The 13,504-nt window shown below is 36.6% G+C and overlaps 3 protein-coding genes across 5 annotated transcripts; 1 reads left to right on the top strand and 2 right to left on the bottom strand.

The window, feature by feature from the left end:
• Positions 1-633: 633 nt before the first annotated feature.
• On the bottom strand, positions 634-2,115 carry LOC125221609 (ADP,ATP carrier protein 1, mitochondrial-like). Its single transcript, XM_048123764.1, has 3 exons — positions 1,480-2,115; positions 1,034-1,405; positions 634-951 (listed from the first exon to the last, which is right to left on the bottom strand). Exons 1-3 carry the CDS (start codon positions 1,786-1,788, stop codon positions 667-669), a joined length of 966 nt encoding a protein of 321 aa, XP_047979721.1. The 5' UTR covers positions 1,789-2,115; the 3' UTR covers positions 634-666.
• Positions 2,116-2,292: 177 nt separating this feature from the next.
• LOC125221608 (ADP,ATP carrier protein 1, mitochondrial-like) lies at positions 2,293-5,241 on the bottom strand. Its single transcript, XM_048123763.1, has 4 exons — positions 5,111-5,241; positions 3,446-3,949; positions 2,974-3,345; positions 2,293-2,878 (listed from the first exon to the last, which is right to left on the bottom strand). Exons 2-4 carry the CDS (start codon positions 3,941-3,943, stop codon positions 2,582-2,584), a joined length of 1,167 nt encoding a protein of 388 aa, XP_047979720.1. The 5' UTR covers positions 3,944-3,949; positions 5,111-5,241; the 3' UTR covers positions 2,293-2,581.
• Positions 5,242-7,197: 1,956 nt separating this feature from the next.
• On the top strand, positions 7,198-11,858 carry LOC125185460 (E3 ubiquitin-protein ligase makorin-like). Of its 3 annotated transcripts, none has more exons than XR_007170141.1 (8): positions 7,198-7,354; positions 8,327-8,414; positions 8,504-9,264; positions 9,341-9,410; positions 10,527-10,615; positions 11,358-11,428; positions 11,636-11,678; positions 11,786-11,858. XR_007170141.1 is itself a non-coding variant. In XM_048081991.1 (7 exons), exons 1-6 carry the CDS (start codon positions 7,344-7,346, stop codon positions 11,392-11,394), a joined length of 1,056 nt encoding a protein of 351 aa, XP_047937948.1. In that variant the 5' UTR covers positions 7,198-7,343; the 3' UTR covers positions 11,395-11,428; positions 11,786-11,858. The 3 variants fall into 3 exon arrangements, 1 of the variants encoding a protein (XP_047937948.1); XR_007170140.1 differs by having other exon boundaries at positions 11,636-11,714; XM_048081991.1 differs by lacking the exon at positions 11,636-11,678.
• Positions 11,859-13,504: the final 1,646 nt, after the last annotated feature.

Below are 13,504 nucleotides of genomic sequence, written 5' to 3'. Positions count from 1 at the left end.
AATTCTAGACTTCTACTCCATCCATCCCAGTTTTATAGTCACATTTTGCCATAAAAGTCCGTCCCACATTTATAGTCATATTTAGAATTTTCCATATTTGGACATAAAATTTTACCCCATTATTCACTAAAATTACATCCAAATGTCATTATCAACACAAAAATAAACCAAAATAAAAATAAAAAATCAAAAAGTCATCAAGGGACTCACCTTCAACCAACTCACTTCATTTATTACACACTCTTTCATCTCACTTCATTTATTACACACTCCACCATCTCACTCTTCCATCTCACTTCATTTATTACACACTCCACCATCTCACTTCATTAATTATACACTCCACCAATTCCTTAAAACTCGTGTCCTAACTAAATGTGACTATAAATGTGGGACGGAGGGAGTAGTTGTTTAAAATAGGCAATTGAGATGTCTACACAATTTAAACTATCGATGTAACAAGACATCATTGCTACTTCAACCATCCACAACGAAACAAGTAATTATGTCTCTTTATTAATGCGCCTAAGATTGACAATTTTACTCAAAAACAACAATAATTTGGCGAAACTAAACAACATAGCTTTTGGTAGGAAAAAAAAAAAAGAGACGATATGATAGTGATAGTGATAGTGAAAGTGAAAAATAAAGAAACATGATATTAAATCAAGAAGCAGCGGACCCAAAAACGAGTAACTGCAACTTATCATAGCCGGCGAGCACACCAGCCCCGGCGACGGCGCGTAGAATGTTGGCGCCGCCCCCCTTAAACAAAGATTTGGCACCCTCATTCTTCACTATTTGAGTAAACGCATCCAACGAGCTTTTATATTTTACCGCTTCACCCGAAGTCATCATCATCCTTCTCCTTATAGTGTCGATTGGATACGCCGCAAGCCCAGCGCCGTTGGTCACAACCCAACCCAGCCCGAAGCTAGCCAAGAATGAATCCTACGTATATGTTTTGTCATAAACAATGTCATTTTGTTGTCATTAGTCATTACCATGCAATGCAAGATGTTGAATTTTTTACCTGCAGATCTGCAGTTAGCACGAGGGGCTTCAAAGAATCGTACATTCCGAAATAGAGGCCGCGGTAGACGATGATGCCGAGGAGCGATATGTTGAATCCTCGATACAGCCCAGGGACACCATCAGATGCTAAGGTCTTGCGGTAGACGTCGAACAATCCGTTGAATTGTCTTTGGCCTCCTTTGGTGACGGATTTGGCATCGTTGGAGAGGCGAGTGCGAGCATAGTCAAGAGAGTAAACAATCACCTGAGATGAAGCGCCGGCTGCCCCACCGGAGGCCAGGTTCCCGCCAAACCATTTCCAGTACCCGTCTCTCTCTTTCTTGAAATTGAAAAGGCTCTTGAAGTAATCCTTGAATGCGAAATTGAAAGCCTGCATAAAAGCATTAATTGTTTTCAGTAAAGCTACAAAACACAACTAAAATCACTATATATCATACATTCTACCTGAGTGGGGAAGTAACGAAGCACGTTAGTGCCGTTTCCTCTCCAAAAGGAAGCAAATCCTTCCTCGTTCATTGTTCTCTTGAAACACTCACCGATTCCTTTGTACGGCCGAGACAGCCTACCACTCTTGATAAGTTCATCTTGGTTTTGTATCATGAGCTTCACGCGCTCGATTGGCGCTGCAGCGGACTTCGACACCGCTGCCGACACTCCGCCCATCGCGAAATCCACCACGAAACCGGAAAATCCCTTCTCCGCCGGTGCTTGCGCCGTGGCAGTGCCCGAGCAGTTTGGCTTTGGCTGCTCCATGTATACTTGTTGCAATTTGTAGAATAATTAAGCTGTTTTGATTGATAATGAGAATAGATATTTAATGTGTTGGATTGCAGTTTTGAAATCAAACACGACATTGACTACTGTTTTTGGTGTTCGTTAGTATTAATGTTGCTTCCTACTACTTCCTGGCCGTAGCCGCCACTGAATTTTCACTCTAAAACTTTTCAACAACATATAAATAACATAAAAGGATCAAGAAAACTACGTTTCTCAACTTAGATCAATTGATTAAGAATCTTGCATACTTTGAATTTTCTTTACGCACTCCAATTTTGACCTTTTTAATTACAATCAGACGTTTAAAGGTAAATATTTGAATGCTGCAAGTTAAAACTAGCCATTTTGGATACAAACTAATCCCAAAAAGAAAATCAAACTCACTTTCATTATTCTTCTCAATATGTAAACAGAATATTCTCCCATAAGATAAACGTATAAATATTCTCAAAAAAATGATGCAGCTCTCTTAAAACAGAATAACTAAATGTGAGGTAGTATTATTTGGAAACAAATTCATAAGAAACTCAGTAAATAGGGAGTAACTGAGTAATGTACCTGCCAACAGGTCTACATTAAACTTCACTAGACCAAGTATTAAATCCGAAAATCAGGCCCTCAGCTGCTTTGTCAGCCTACAATCCAATATTAAATGAAAAGCAACACAGTTTTGGGGATAAACATACGCCCCATCAACATATTATTCAAAATTGTATAAACCATTTGTTATCGGTGAAAAACCCAAGCCCTCATCATCATCAGAGCATTTTTAAGCGCCACCGGATCCGTATTTCTTTCCGAGGACGAGTAACTGCAGCTTATCGTAGCCAGCGAGCACACCAGCACCAGCAATGGCCCTCAGAATGTTAGCTCCAGCACCTTTGAATAGAGATTTGGCACCCTCGTTCTTCAAGATCTGAGAGAAAGCATCCAATGAGCTTTTGTATTTTACAGCTTCACCAGATGTCATCATCATACGTCTGCGAACGGTATCAATTGGGTACGATGCAAGACCAGCACCGTTTGTGATCAGCCAACCCAGGGCAAAGCTAGCAAAGAAACTATCCTGAAACCAGAAAATTATTTCATAGACAGTTACGTCAGTACAATCGAATATATTCAAATGAAGATGAAGATTCATATATTTAGAGTTAAAGAGACCTGCAGCGTGCCAGTGAGAAGAACTGGCTTCAAAGAATCGTACATTCCAAAGTAGAGACCACGGTAAACAATGATTCCGACACATGATATGTTGAATCCACGATACAGTCCAGCAACGCCATCAGACGCCAAAGTCTTCCTGTAGACATCAATCAAGCCATTGAACTGCCTCTCTCCACCCTTCTTTGCTGCCTTGGCGTCATTTGCTAATCTAGTACGAGCATAGTCCAGAGAGTAAACAAAGAGGAGAGAAGAAGCACCAGCTGCACCACCTGAAGCCAGGTTCCCAGCAAACCATTTCCAGTAACCATCCCTATCTTTCTTAAAGTTGAAAAGCCTCTTGAAGTAATCCTTGAATGCAAAATTCAAGGCCTGCAAACAATTCAAAAGATTTTATTGAGCATTTATACTTTAAGGGGAAAGGAAACATAGTGAAAAAGCATGTCCAGAAAATAAAATTCATATATCTTGCCTGGGTAGGGAAGTAACGGATCACATTAGCAGTGTTCCCTCTCCACAAAGAACCAAATCCTTCTTCTTTGATTGTTCTCGAGAAACATTCACCGATGCCTCCATATGGTTTAGACAATCTACCAGTCTTAAGCATCTCATCCTGGTTTTGTATCAAAAGTTTCACACGCTCAATAGGAGCAGCAGCTGTTTTAGATACGGCAGCAGAGACTCCACCCATGAGAAAATCAATAGCAAAGCCCGCAAATCCTTTCTCTGCAGGGGCTTGTGCAAAAACTGGGGAGGCAGCAGACTTGACCACAGAAAGGTCGTAATTCATTTGATAAGGATATGTCAATGCAGCATTTGTGTAGTTACCATATTTATATTGTGATTGATATAAAGATGGCCGAGGCTGACAACCTTCAAATGCCCCGAAACGCTGAGTAGGGGTGGATTTTAAAAGCTGCCCAGCCACCTTCTGAGCAGTGGACGGGTAGTGTGGCTGATCCATAGTCATTGCTACCTTTTCAAATTAAGAATTTACACATTAGAAAACAAAGCACTGTGCATTAAATATATGTAGAAAAGGTCAAAATCAAAATGCAAGCAACATAGCTATCACCTTTGTCCTTTAGGTTTTAACAATAACAGAAACTGATTTTTGAGCAAAACAAAAGCAATATCAGCCTATTAGATAAGCATCCACCTATGCATTCATGGCACAAAATACTGCAGAAAGAAAACATCAACCGATACAAGATTAATGGTATTCGACATTTGGAGTAGGATTCACTTCAGGTTGTTGTAAGATGGAGTTGTGCCAAAACAATATCTCAAGCCCTAAGATTACACTCGGGCTTTAGTTAAGTAAAACAAAATACAAAAAAGGATGAGAGTAATGGTATTACCAACAACACAAAAAATAAATCAGCATGTGTGTGCAGACATGCACAAAAGGAGGATGGACAGGTTGGGCTTGGAGGTGAATTTCAAAAATTACATAGTTATGCAGTAACACATATAATCCAGCTAAATAATCATCCAAAAATTTTTATGATAGCAACTATAATTACAAAAAATGTGATGGATTAGCAATGCTGATTTTAAAATTATGTTGAAAATGTCATGATAATAAAAATTACAAGTCACAGTTGTGATTCAAGCAACAAAAATAAATTTGTTATTAGTAATGTAAAATTCTTGATCCAAAAGTCAACAAGTGTGGCAAGGTCTGCAAAATACTAGTCACCCAAAAAAAATGATGAAAATGAACAAAAAGTAGGTGAACATGCTGCCACTAATCAATAAAACACGAACAACAATCAGTAGTAAGATCACACATTAAATCCTGCAACACTCGAGATGTGAAATTTTAGAAACTCTACATCAAAAAGGAAATAAACAAAAAGTAGATGAAAGATGCTGTCACGAAGACTAGAGAGCTACTGAATCTTAAAATAACTGCATTAGTGCGTCCACATCCTTCAGATCTAGAATTGGGTACAATATATGAGAGGAAACCATAAATCAAGCCGAGAATTACAGAAGTGAACAGCTGAAACATAACAATTTTACACAAACTGAAGAAAACTAGAGCAACGATAGACGATAGAGGTAAATTACAAAATAAATCGAGCTTAGTGATTAAATCGATGAATTTCGGAGAAATGAAGAGTACGGTTACCTCTGCTTAGAATATGAGAGATGAAGAGCTATCCGCCTTGAATTGGAACACACTGAACACGGCTGTGTGAGCAAATCGAGGGATACATTTATAGAGCGATAATTTATTTAATATTGGGAGTAGTTAAAAAGTCCTAAAGCATGTTTGCAAATTCTAAATTAGTCTCTTTATTTATTTATAATGAACTATAAACGAAAATGGACGTTTAGTGAGGTGAAAAGGTGTCCCCAAAGCCCAACTAGCTGTCGGCCCCTTTGACTATTGAGTTGCCGACCCAAGAATGAATCCATACCAAATTAATATTAGTACTAGTACTATTCAACATTCTTTTAGAGAAAATAAATAAATCCATACCTTTATACTCTCTACGTCCGCTATGAGGAGTCTCATTTATAGGCGGCACACATTTTAAAAAATGTTAACAAAAATATATGGATAAAAGTTAATAAAATATGAGTCTCACTTATATATATTAATTTTAAATGAAATGTGAGTGAAATGAATTAGTGGAAAGCAAGACTCTATTACCATTTATTAGTAAAAGTGAACTAGGACTCCTCCTAAAAAAAAATCTTGTGTGTGCAAAACTTTTGAATAACTCAACTGCAACCGATTTAAAAGATATCATCTCAATGACTACGGTTGAATTTCTTTTCTATATACAAATGCTAATCTTGCAAAACATGAAAACATGTACTGTAGTTGCCGTAATGAATATTCCCTCTATCCCAAAAGAATATGTAATTTGGATTTGGCATGGATTTTAATGCAAAAATTGATAAAATAAGAGAGGTGTAGAGAGAAAATATAATCAAAGTATTGTTAGTGGGGAATGAGTCTCACCTCATTCGAAAGAAAAGAAATTCCAAAATTAAAAATTGTATATTCTTGTGGGACGAGAAGAAGTATCAATTATGATTATGAACAAGAGGTCTCTCATCTTGCTACTCTTTGCGGTGACGAACATCTATTGAATACAATTTTTTTTGTGAAACTTATGGTGAAATTTGTAATGGATTATGTAAAACACCATTTACTTAAATCGAAATATGAAGACATAGTATAGTTCGGTTGATTAAATTGAGTGGCTCTTGATTCTAACCGAGAATTGTATCTATCGTAATATGATGACCGGAACCTAACGTGTAACCAGCATAGACAATTATCAATTAACTGATTAATTAATATTTGGTGCTGGTGCATCTTCCGCATTTGTTGTTTATGTTGTTTTCCATGCAGGTTTTAACGGTGGAACCTATAATTTTTTTCGTGCAGTGCTCTATATTAATATTAGGTTGGTGGCAGCTCTTATTCATTTGTTTTTCCTGGACGTGGAAAGGGTGGTAGCAGCTACACAGAAAGTCGGCGATGCGGGGTATACATTAGGGTATGCAACCGGTAGTTTTTTTTTCCTCGGCTAAATGCATGCATATTGATATCGGTTGTATATTCCATGCTATTTTGCTGTATATTTTTGTTGATGATTTTGATCGATTTGGCTATCTTCTAATATAGTATATTTATGCATTATTTTTATTGACACTGTGTTTGTGATTGATCTTTTGTAATATACATCTAAAAGTTATTTAAATGATATGTGACTTGTGTGCAATTTTTAGTTTATAAACTTATTTGGTTATATGAGCTTTTATTGGTACAATAAATTGCTATTGTATAAATTTGTGATTTTAGAACTTGAAATAATAATATTGTTTCTCATTTTGTATATGTGTTATTTTTTTCATTTGTTTGATTTTATAATTTTTAATAATTATTTTTTATTTTATATATTTATGATTTAAAATTTTATACAATAATATTTTTATGAATTTATAAAATTATTTTACAGTATAAATAAGTTTAAATAAAAAAAATGGATCGTGTATTACACGTGGGTGATAATTTTAACTAGTTAGCAATGTTTTAAGAATCAATATATTAGTTGTAAATGTACTTGGAACTTTGATGGCATAATTTTTATTTGTCGCACAAAATCAAACAGTAATTTAATTCAAATATTTATGTCCGAGAAAGAAAATACGTCTTAGATTTGGGACCTTCGTGCGATAAACATGAAGCTGGAGGATCATAATGGAAACCAGTTCACCAACATCCCAACCGCCAAAATCCCTAAATTCACTCCGGCATGCCCGTATTTTTCTGCACCGAGTAAAAGCTCTCATCGTTATCATCGAAAAATTTCACGGATTTCTCACGGATTTGCAGCTACAACATGTCTAAACGGTGAGCAGATATTGAAACCATAATACATAATCTGGAATTGTTTGTTAGCTTTTCCGATTTTCTAATGATTTTTTATTCGATAAGTTTTTATTTGATAATTTTTATGAATTATTTATACGCCGATTGCAGAGAAAATATTTGGATATTTTATGTTGATTTCTCGAACTTGGAATCCGTTTATACCAATTTGGTTAGCTCGAAGGTAGCGATTTTTTTTAGAAAAGGAGGTATCGAAATTTGAAGATAAGGAAAACGTTTATTTAATCAGCAGAATAGCAATCATTTTACGTCGTCAACCGAAGATATCTCTCTTCGTATGTAATTCCAATGTACATCTATCACGAGCTTATTTATCCTAAAATATGTTTTAAAGAACACGTTGATTTGCTTGTGAGTTTTGGCAATCATAGTCATGGGCAGTTTCTTGAAGGTTTGATTAGTCTATGACTGTAGTTGTATAACATGTTTTGAACTTCCCACATTGATTCTTTCCATTTTAGTGCATATTGTACGGCCCAAGTCTTTGTTGAAGATAGACCCACAAAAGTAATCTCTGTGAGCCTGACTGTTTGAGTGCTAAACTAGCGATATACTAACTCTTGGGGGTATTGATCTCCAACACTATAGTTCTATTTGAATCAACTAGAAGAACACCTTGCTGAAGTCGCTGACTGTCTGCATTGCACTGTTCTCCCTTGTTAAAAATAACATATACAAGACGGTTTTAAGAGGATGGAAAATGACAATTTGGAAGCCTTCAACCCAGTTGCAATCACTGGTCTTGGAGTTGTTGCATCACTTGAGAGGACATTTCTTTAAACTGATTTTTAATGATTTCTTGTTCCTTCAGGGCTCTGTGTGTTTATAAAGGGTTCTAGTTTTGTTGTGGAGATCATAGACTTCAGCCATCTTTTTTATTGAAAAACAAGATAGATCCATTACTGTGATTTCTGATGTTTATTATTGCTTCAGGGTTCTCTGCAAATTCTTTGCTCATGGTGCATGTCTAAAAGGGGAACACTGTGAGTATTCACATGATTGGAAGGCCCCACCTAATAATGTGAGTTTCTGCTAACCTGCTAGAACTAGTAGCCACTTTTAATGTTTTAATATAACCTCATTCTTTTTGGCATATGCATATTACTGCAGATATGTACGTTCTACCAGAAAGGAGCTTGCGCTTATGGCACTCGTTGTAGATATGATCACGTCAAAGTTTCTCAGTTACAGTCGCCAGCTTCATCATCATCTGCAGATCTTTCTTCCACCACAGCTGCGACATTAGTCTCCGGTGCTACCACTGGTGTTAGTTTTGAACATTCAGCTTCTAACTTACCAGTTCATCCTCCTTTTACACCAGCATGGGGAGAGAATTCTGGGAATTCTGATACTCTACAAGGTGATGATGATTTGGCAGACTTTAGGGATTTAGATCCTGCTGACCAACCAATATGCTCTTTTGCTGCTGCTGGGGAATGTCCACATGGTGTGAGTTGCCATCGAGTTCATGGGGATCTTTGTCCTACCTGCAGGAAGCATTGCTTGCATCCTTTTAGGCCTCAAGAGAGAGAAGAACACATGAAAACATGTGAAAAGAGACAAAAACACTTAGAAGCATTGACACATAGTCAAGAAATAGAATGCAGTGTTTGTCTTGAGAAGATCCTCTCAAAACCTACGGCAGCTGAACGTAAATTTGGGATATTGTCAGAGTGCGATCATCCATTTTGTGTATCATGCATCAGGAATTGGCGCAGTACTTCACGATCATCTGGCATGGATGCTAATCCTGCATTAAGATCATGCCCTATATGTAGGAAGCTTTCATATTTTGTGATTCCAAGTGTAATTTGGTATTCCTCTAAAGATGATAAGCAAGAAATTGTTGACAGTTACAAGTCCAAGCTGAGGTACAGTTGAGCTCCCTCATCGCTTTACTGCTTCTATTCCTCCTATTCCTCACACTGATAGGAAAGCATCTTTCAGATCTATTGATTGCAGGCACTTTGACTTCGGGAATGGGACCTGCCCATTTGGCACGAGTTGTTTTTATAGGGTAAGTGCATTTTCTTCTATTCCATTAATAGAAAAGGTACACTGAAACTTTGCTGCATTAGTTTCTTACAAATTAGAATTGTGTACTATTTTATTCAAGGACTGCCTGCCACATAATTGGATTTGTTCACCTGCCTTGACTTCTACTCATAAATGGTGTGTCATTAGCCTTCTAGCTTAACTTTCGAACTTAAAGTTTCACGAGAGAGAGAGAGAGAGGGATTGAATTTTGTTAGTACTACAGTCTACACTACTACTATAGTTATTTTAGAGGTTAAGACAAGTTTGCTACAGAAAATTTGTTTGATGGTGCCAAAAATTTTTAAGAGGAAAAAATGAAGTTCTTTGATTTTCTTTTAAACGTACCAAGAATTAATTTTAGCTTTCCTACTGTAGATGTCAAGTCAATTTTCTTTTTTGCTTATTGCTTACAGAAATGGCAACATCTTATTATCTCATTGTAGCCGAATTGTTTTTTCATCTTCAGAATCATTGCATACTTGTTTCAGATTGGGGGATAAACTATAGTTTATCTGTTTCTCTCACTTTCATCGTTGATATAAGGTGCAACCTTATTTGCAGTCTTTTAATCTTGTCGATGTCATTTAACTGGTAGATGTCCCTCTTTCCTCTATCCCCAGTTCCCCATCTTCAGTTTCTCGGTATGCTCAACCCATATCTTGAATTAACCATTTGTAGGCCCAGCCTGCAGTTCTCTGTATCATCCTCACAGTTGTTTTCTTTATTTTACATGCTAGGCCTCTTTGTGCAGCCATTGAACACAACAAAGAGCCTTTAATCTGCTCCAGTAGTTGCAAAGCTTTATGTAACCGCTATTCAAGTTGAATAGGAAAGAAAATGAGTTTGTTTTAACCGAGTATTGGAAAAGAGGGCTTCATTGTTTACATGATATTAGATGAGAATGTTTTTCCTCTCAGTAATTTAGAAAATTCGACTGGGTGTGAGGAGGCACTGCTTTTGAAAAAAATCATGAGTGTGAGATTCGGCAGGATGAATTTGACATTAAAATGCAATTTACCCTTCACTGGCACTTTTGAGTTCACACAATGAACGGATTTGTTCATATCTAATAAGTCAGACGTATTCTGCTTTACAGCATGCATATCGTGATGGTCGTCTTGAGGAAGTTGTCCTCCGCCATCTTGGAGCAGAAGATGGAAATACTGTAATTGCCAAAGATATTAGGTAAACCTTTTCATACCCTGATTTATTTGCTCCTTTTTGCCTATTTCCTGATGTGTGCTTATCATCTTATGGAAAGATAGATGGCGTAGGAATGGGATGACTTTTCCTACGTCATTTCTGATCTCATGCATGGTTTAATTGGACATTCGGAATTGCGACCTTATGAAAGAATATTCATTCCCAAAAGTGTGGGATTAGATATTTCTTCCTTCCATAATATTATGTATGTAAAACGAATGAGTATAAAATTTTGTTATCTGCATGGCTATAAATATTAACATCAATATTTTTCGAGGAGATGATCTATACCTATTTTTAATTATACTTATTGTTTTTTTTGTGGGAAAATGGGAACACGATTATTACAAAGATGATATGTAATCATACAGCAGTATTATATTATCCTTAGATATATCCTTGTAATGTGTCAAATTATTGAATACTTACAATTACAAACCAATAAAAAAATAATATGATCAAATACCAATTTTTATCAAACTCTGCACTAAAAATAGTTTAATTTTGAGTTTATGAACAGGAGTGTATTTTTAACTATCAAAATTGAGACAAAAATCATTACTCGATTCTTGCATTCTGGAACTCAAACATTATAGATCATGTTCTAATGATTCTTTTAAATTCCTAACTTTTTTCCAATACTATGCCTTCCTTTCATACCAAATTTCTTAATCTTATTCTCTATTTATCTACTCATTAACAATGGTGCTGCATATACTTTTAGGCTCTCCGATTTTCTTAGTAATATGTGGATAAGATGACCAACGCATTAAGAGATCTAGAGACTGCTCTCAGGTTGGTATCTTTATTTCCTCGACCCCTATATGTTGTTTGTACTTGGACTTGTGTGTTATTTGTGTTTCTTGATGGTTTTAGGCCATGTTCTGTATTTTCTTCGGTTTTAATATTAAAAAATATAACTTAACCTGTCCAGTTTTATGTTAAACAGAAACTTGTAATTTTGCCCTTCCATTTTTAAAATCATTGGTCCGTCCTTGTCAGGTCTCCAATACCAATGATTGCTCAGTCATTGCACACACAACTTGTAATATTTTCCTGTGCTACGGCTTGAAATCATCAAGTAAAATGACTTATATATAAACTGCAGCTTCAGTTTTAATTAATCATAGTATTTGACATTGTACATCTCAGGCTTTTTGTATCATTCTGGCATGTGTCCAGCTAAAAACTACAAAGTTGATGGATCAAGAGTGCTTTTGCTAAGGTTGGTAGATCGAAACTCTTATTTGGTGTGGATGTTTGATCTGCCTTCTTTTCGGTTAAGAATTCTACTTATCATAAATTCATAGTGAAATGATAACGGGGGAGGGATGAGGGGCCTGAGTAATCAACATTGTAAATTAGAAGTAACCAACATTCGGTTGGAAGTTCTTCCCTTTTGTGATGCTAATGACAAACTACTTATCCTTGTTTGCAATTTCAGATAAAAAATAGTCTTCCCCTCGAATGCAGCATGCGGTTCCAGGTTCCAACTTCCAAGATTCGTTGCAGTCTTGGCATATACCGAATTTTGAATGTATCAAAGACTGAAATACTATGTGGAATCTACATCGATGTGTGGGGTAGTAGTAATTGTGTGGATTATAGGTAATTTTCCTATTCTAAGGTCACTGAGATGACTAATGCCATGCAATATGGCAGGTTTAAAATAAGAACTAATTGAGATTGTGCTGAATTTGCAATATTTTTTGTGGCACATGATTGTGGATGTTACAGGTTAAAATGTACCATGATGTACATGAAGGATTGTAAGACATTTTTAAATGGGGCCATGAGGTTTTATTAAATAACTTACGTCCAAGATTTATCCAGACATTGTAAATTAAGTGTGTTTGAGTTTCAAATATTGTGGTGATAAGAGTTGGCAAAATGTGATTTGTTAGGTGTCTATTGGACACCATCTTAGTCCACTGTCGTCTGTCTTGTCCCACGGTGGGCGCCATCGTGACCCACCGTCATGGCTCATGGTTGTGTCCCATCGGTGGGCACCATTGTGGGCCTTTTGTTGTGATTGGTAGTTAGTTGCCATTCACGTGGTAGCTTCCTGGATAAAATAGTACTATCAAGATATAATTTAGATAAAATATAGAGTAAAATCCAAAATTGGTCTTGAATATATGTTCATTTTATTATTTTGGCCCTAAACTTTATCTTTTGAATTTTTTGTCCTGTAGATTTTAAATCTGATCATAATTGATCCTCCGATAACAATTCCATTAATATTTAACGGTACAATTTTGACCAATTACCAACTCCTAATCATAACCTTAACAGCAAACCCCTCAATTGCAAGAAGAACTGCTACTCCATCCCCACCCCCTCCCCCGACCGCTGCCACCTCCGCACCTTCACTGTCTATGCAAGCTTCGACAACAACTCCCACTCCTCTCCTTCGAGGGAACTCTCATCTTGGCAATATTGTATTGTAAATCCCATTAACTAGTAAATAAAACATCTTTATTGAGACGGATAAATTGTGTTATATGACTGCCCATAATAAAACATCTCCACGGAGGAGGTGGAGCCGCTGGAGTAGAAGCAGTCGGAGAGCCAGGGAGTGTGGAAGGCGTCGGTGGAGTCAGCGTGGCAGTCAATGTGAATGGTGTATGTGGAGAGAAAAAGGGAGAAGAGGAAAAGGAGCATATGAAAAATTCTAGTTGAAGTATTCTGAGATTGCCTTAGCTTAATCGAGGATTGGATTAGTCAATTGATGAATTGAAACGGTGAAGAGGAGGTGGCGCCCATGGAAACTGATTGCGCAAGAGAGAAGAAGAGAGATAGGATGGGAGAGAGACGATTTTTTTATTTTCTAATTTATTTTATTTTAATTAATTATAGATTAATATTCTA

Source organism: Salvia hispanica, chromosome 4 (genome assembly GCF_023119035.1).
Source record: "Salvia hispanica cultivar TCC Black 2014 chromosome 4, UniMelb_Shisp_WGS_1.0, whole genome shotgun sequence".
In the NCBI taxonomy this organism is placed as follows: Eukaryota; Viridiplantae; Streptophyta; class Magnoliopsida; order Lamiales; family Lamiaceae; genus Salvia; species Salvia hispanica.
Note: the sequence above shows the minus strand (reverse complement) of the source record. Positions and strands in the feature narration are given on the sequence as shown.

Bases quoted from the DNA above. Each gene is read 5' to 3' on its own strand.
- LOC125221608 (XM_048123763.1), bottom strand. From the start codon at position 3,943: ATGACTATGGATCAGCCACACTACCCGTCCACTGCTCAGAAGGTGGCT. The intron at 3,346-3,445 runs GCAAGATATATG...AATTGTTTGCAG, and splicing joins TCCGTTACTTCCCTACCCAG to GCCTTGAATTTTGCATTCAA. The intron at 2,879-2,973 runs GTCTCTTTAACT...TTCTGGTTTCAG, and splicing joins TTCTCACTGGCACGCTGCAG to GATAGTTTCTTTGCTAGCTT.
- LOC125221609 (XM_048123764.1), bottom strand. From the start codon at position 1,788: ATGGAGCAGCCAAAGCCAAACTGCTCGGGCACTGCCACGGCGCAAGCA. The intron at 1,406-1,479 runs GTAGAATGTATG...GCTTTTATGCAG, and splicing joins TTCGTTACTTCCCCACTCAG to GCTTTCAATTTCGCATTCAA. The intron at 952-1,033 runs GTAAAAAATTCA...ACATATACGTAG, and splicing joins TGCTAACTGCAGATCTGCAG to GATTCATTCTTGGCTAGCTT.
- LOC125185460 (XM_048081991.1), top strand. The intron at 9,265-9,340 runs GTACAGTTGAGC...AGCATCTTTCAG, and splicing joins AGTTACAAGTCCAAGCTGAG to ATCTATTGATTGCAGGCACT. The intron at 9,411-10,526 runs GTAAGTGCATTT...TCTGCTTTACAG, and splicing joins GCACGAGTTGTTTTTATAGG to CATGCATATCGTGATGGTCG.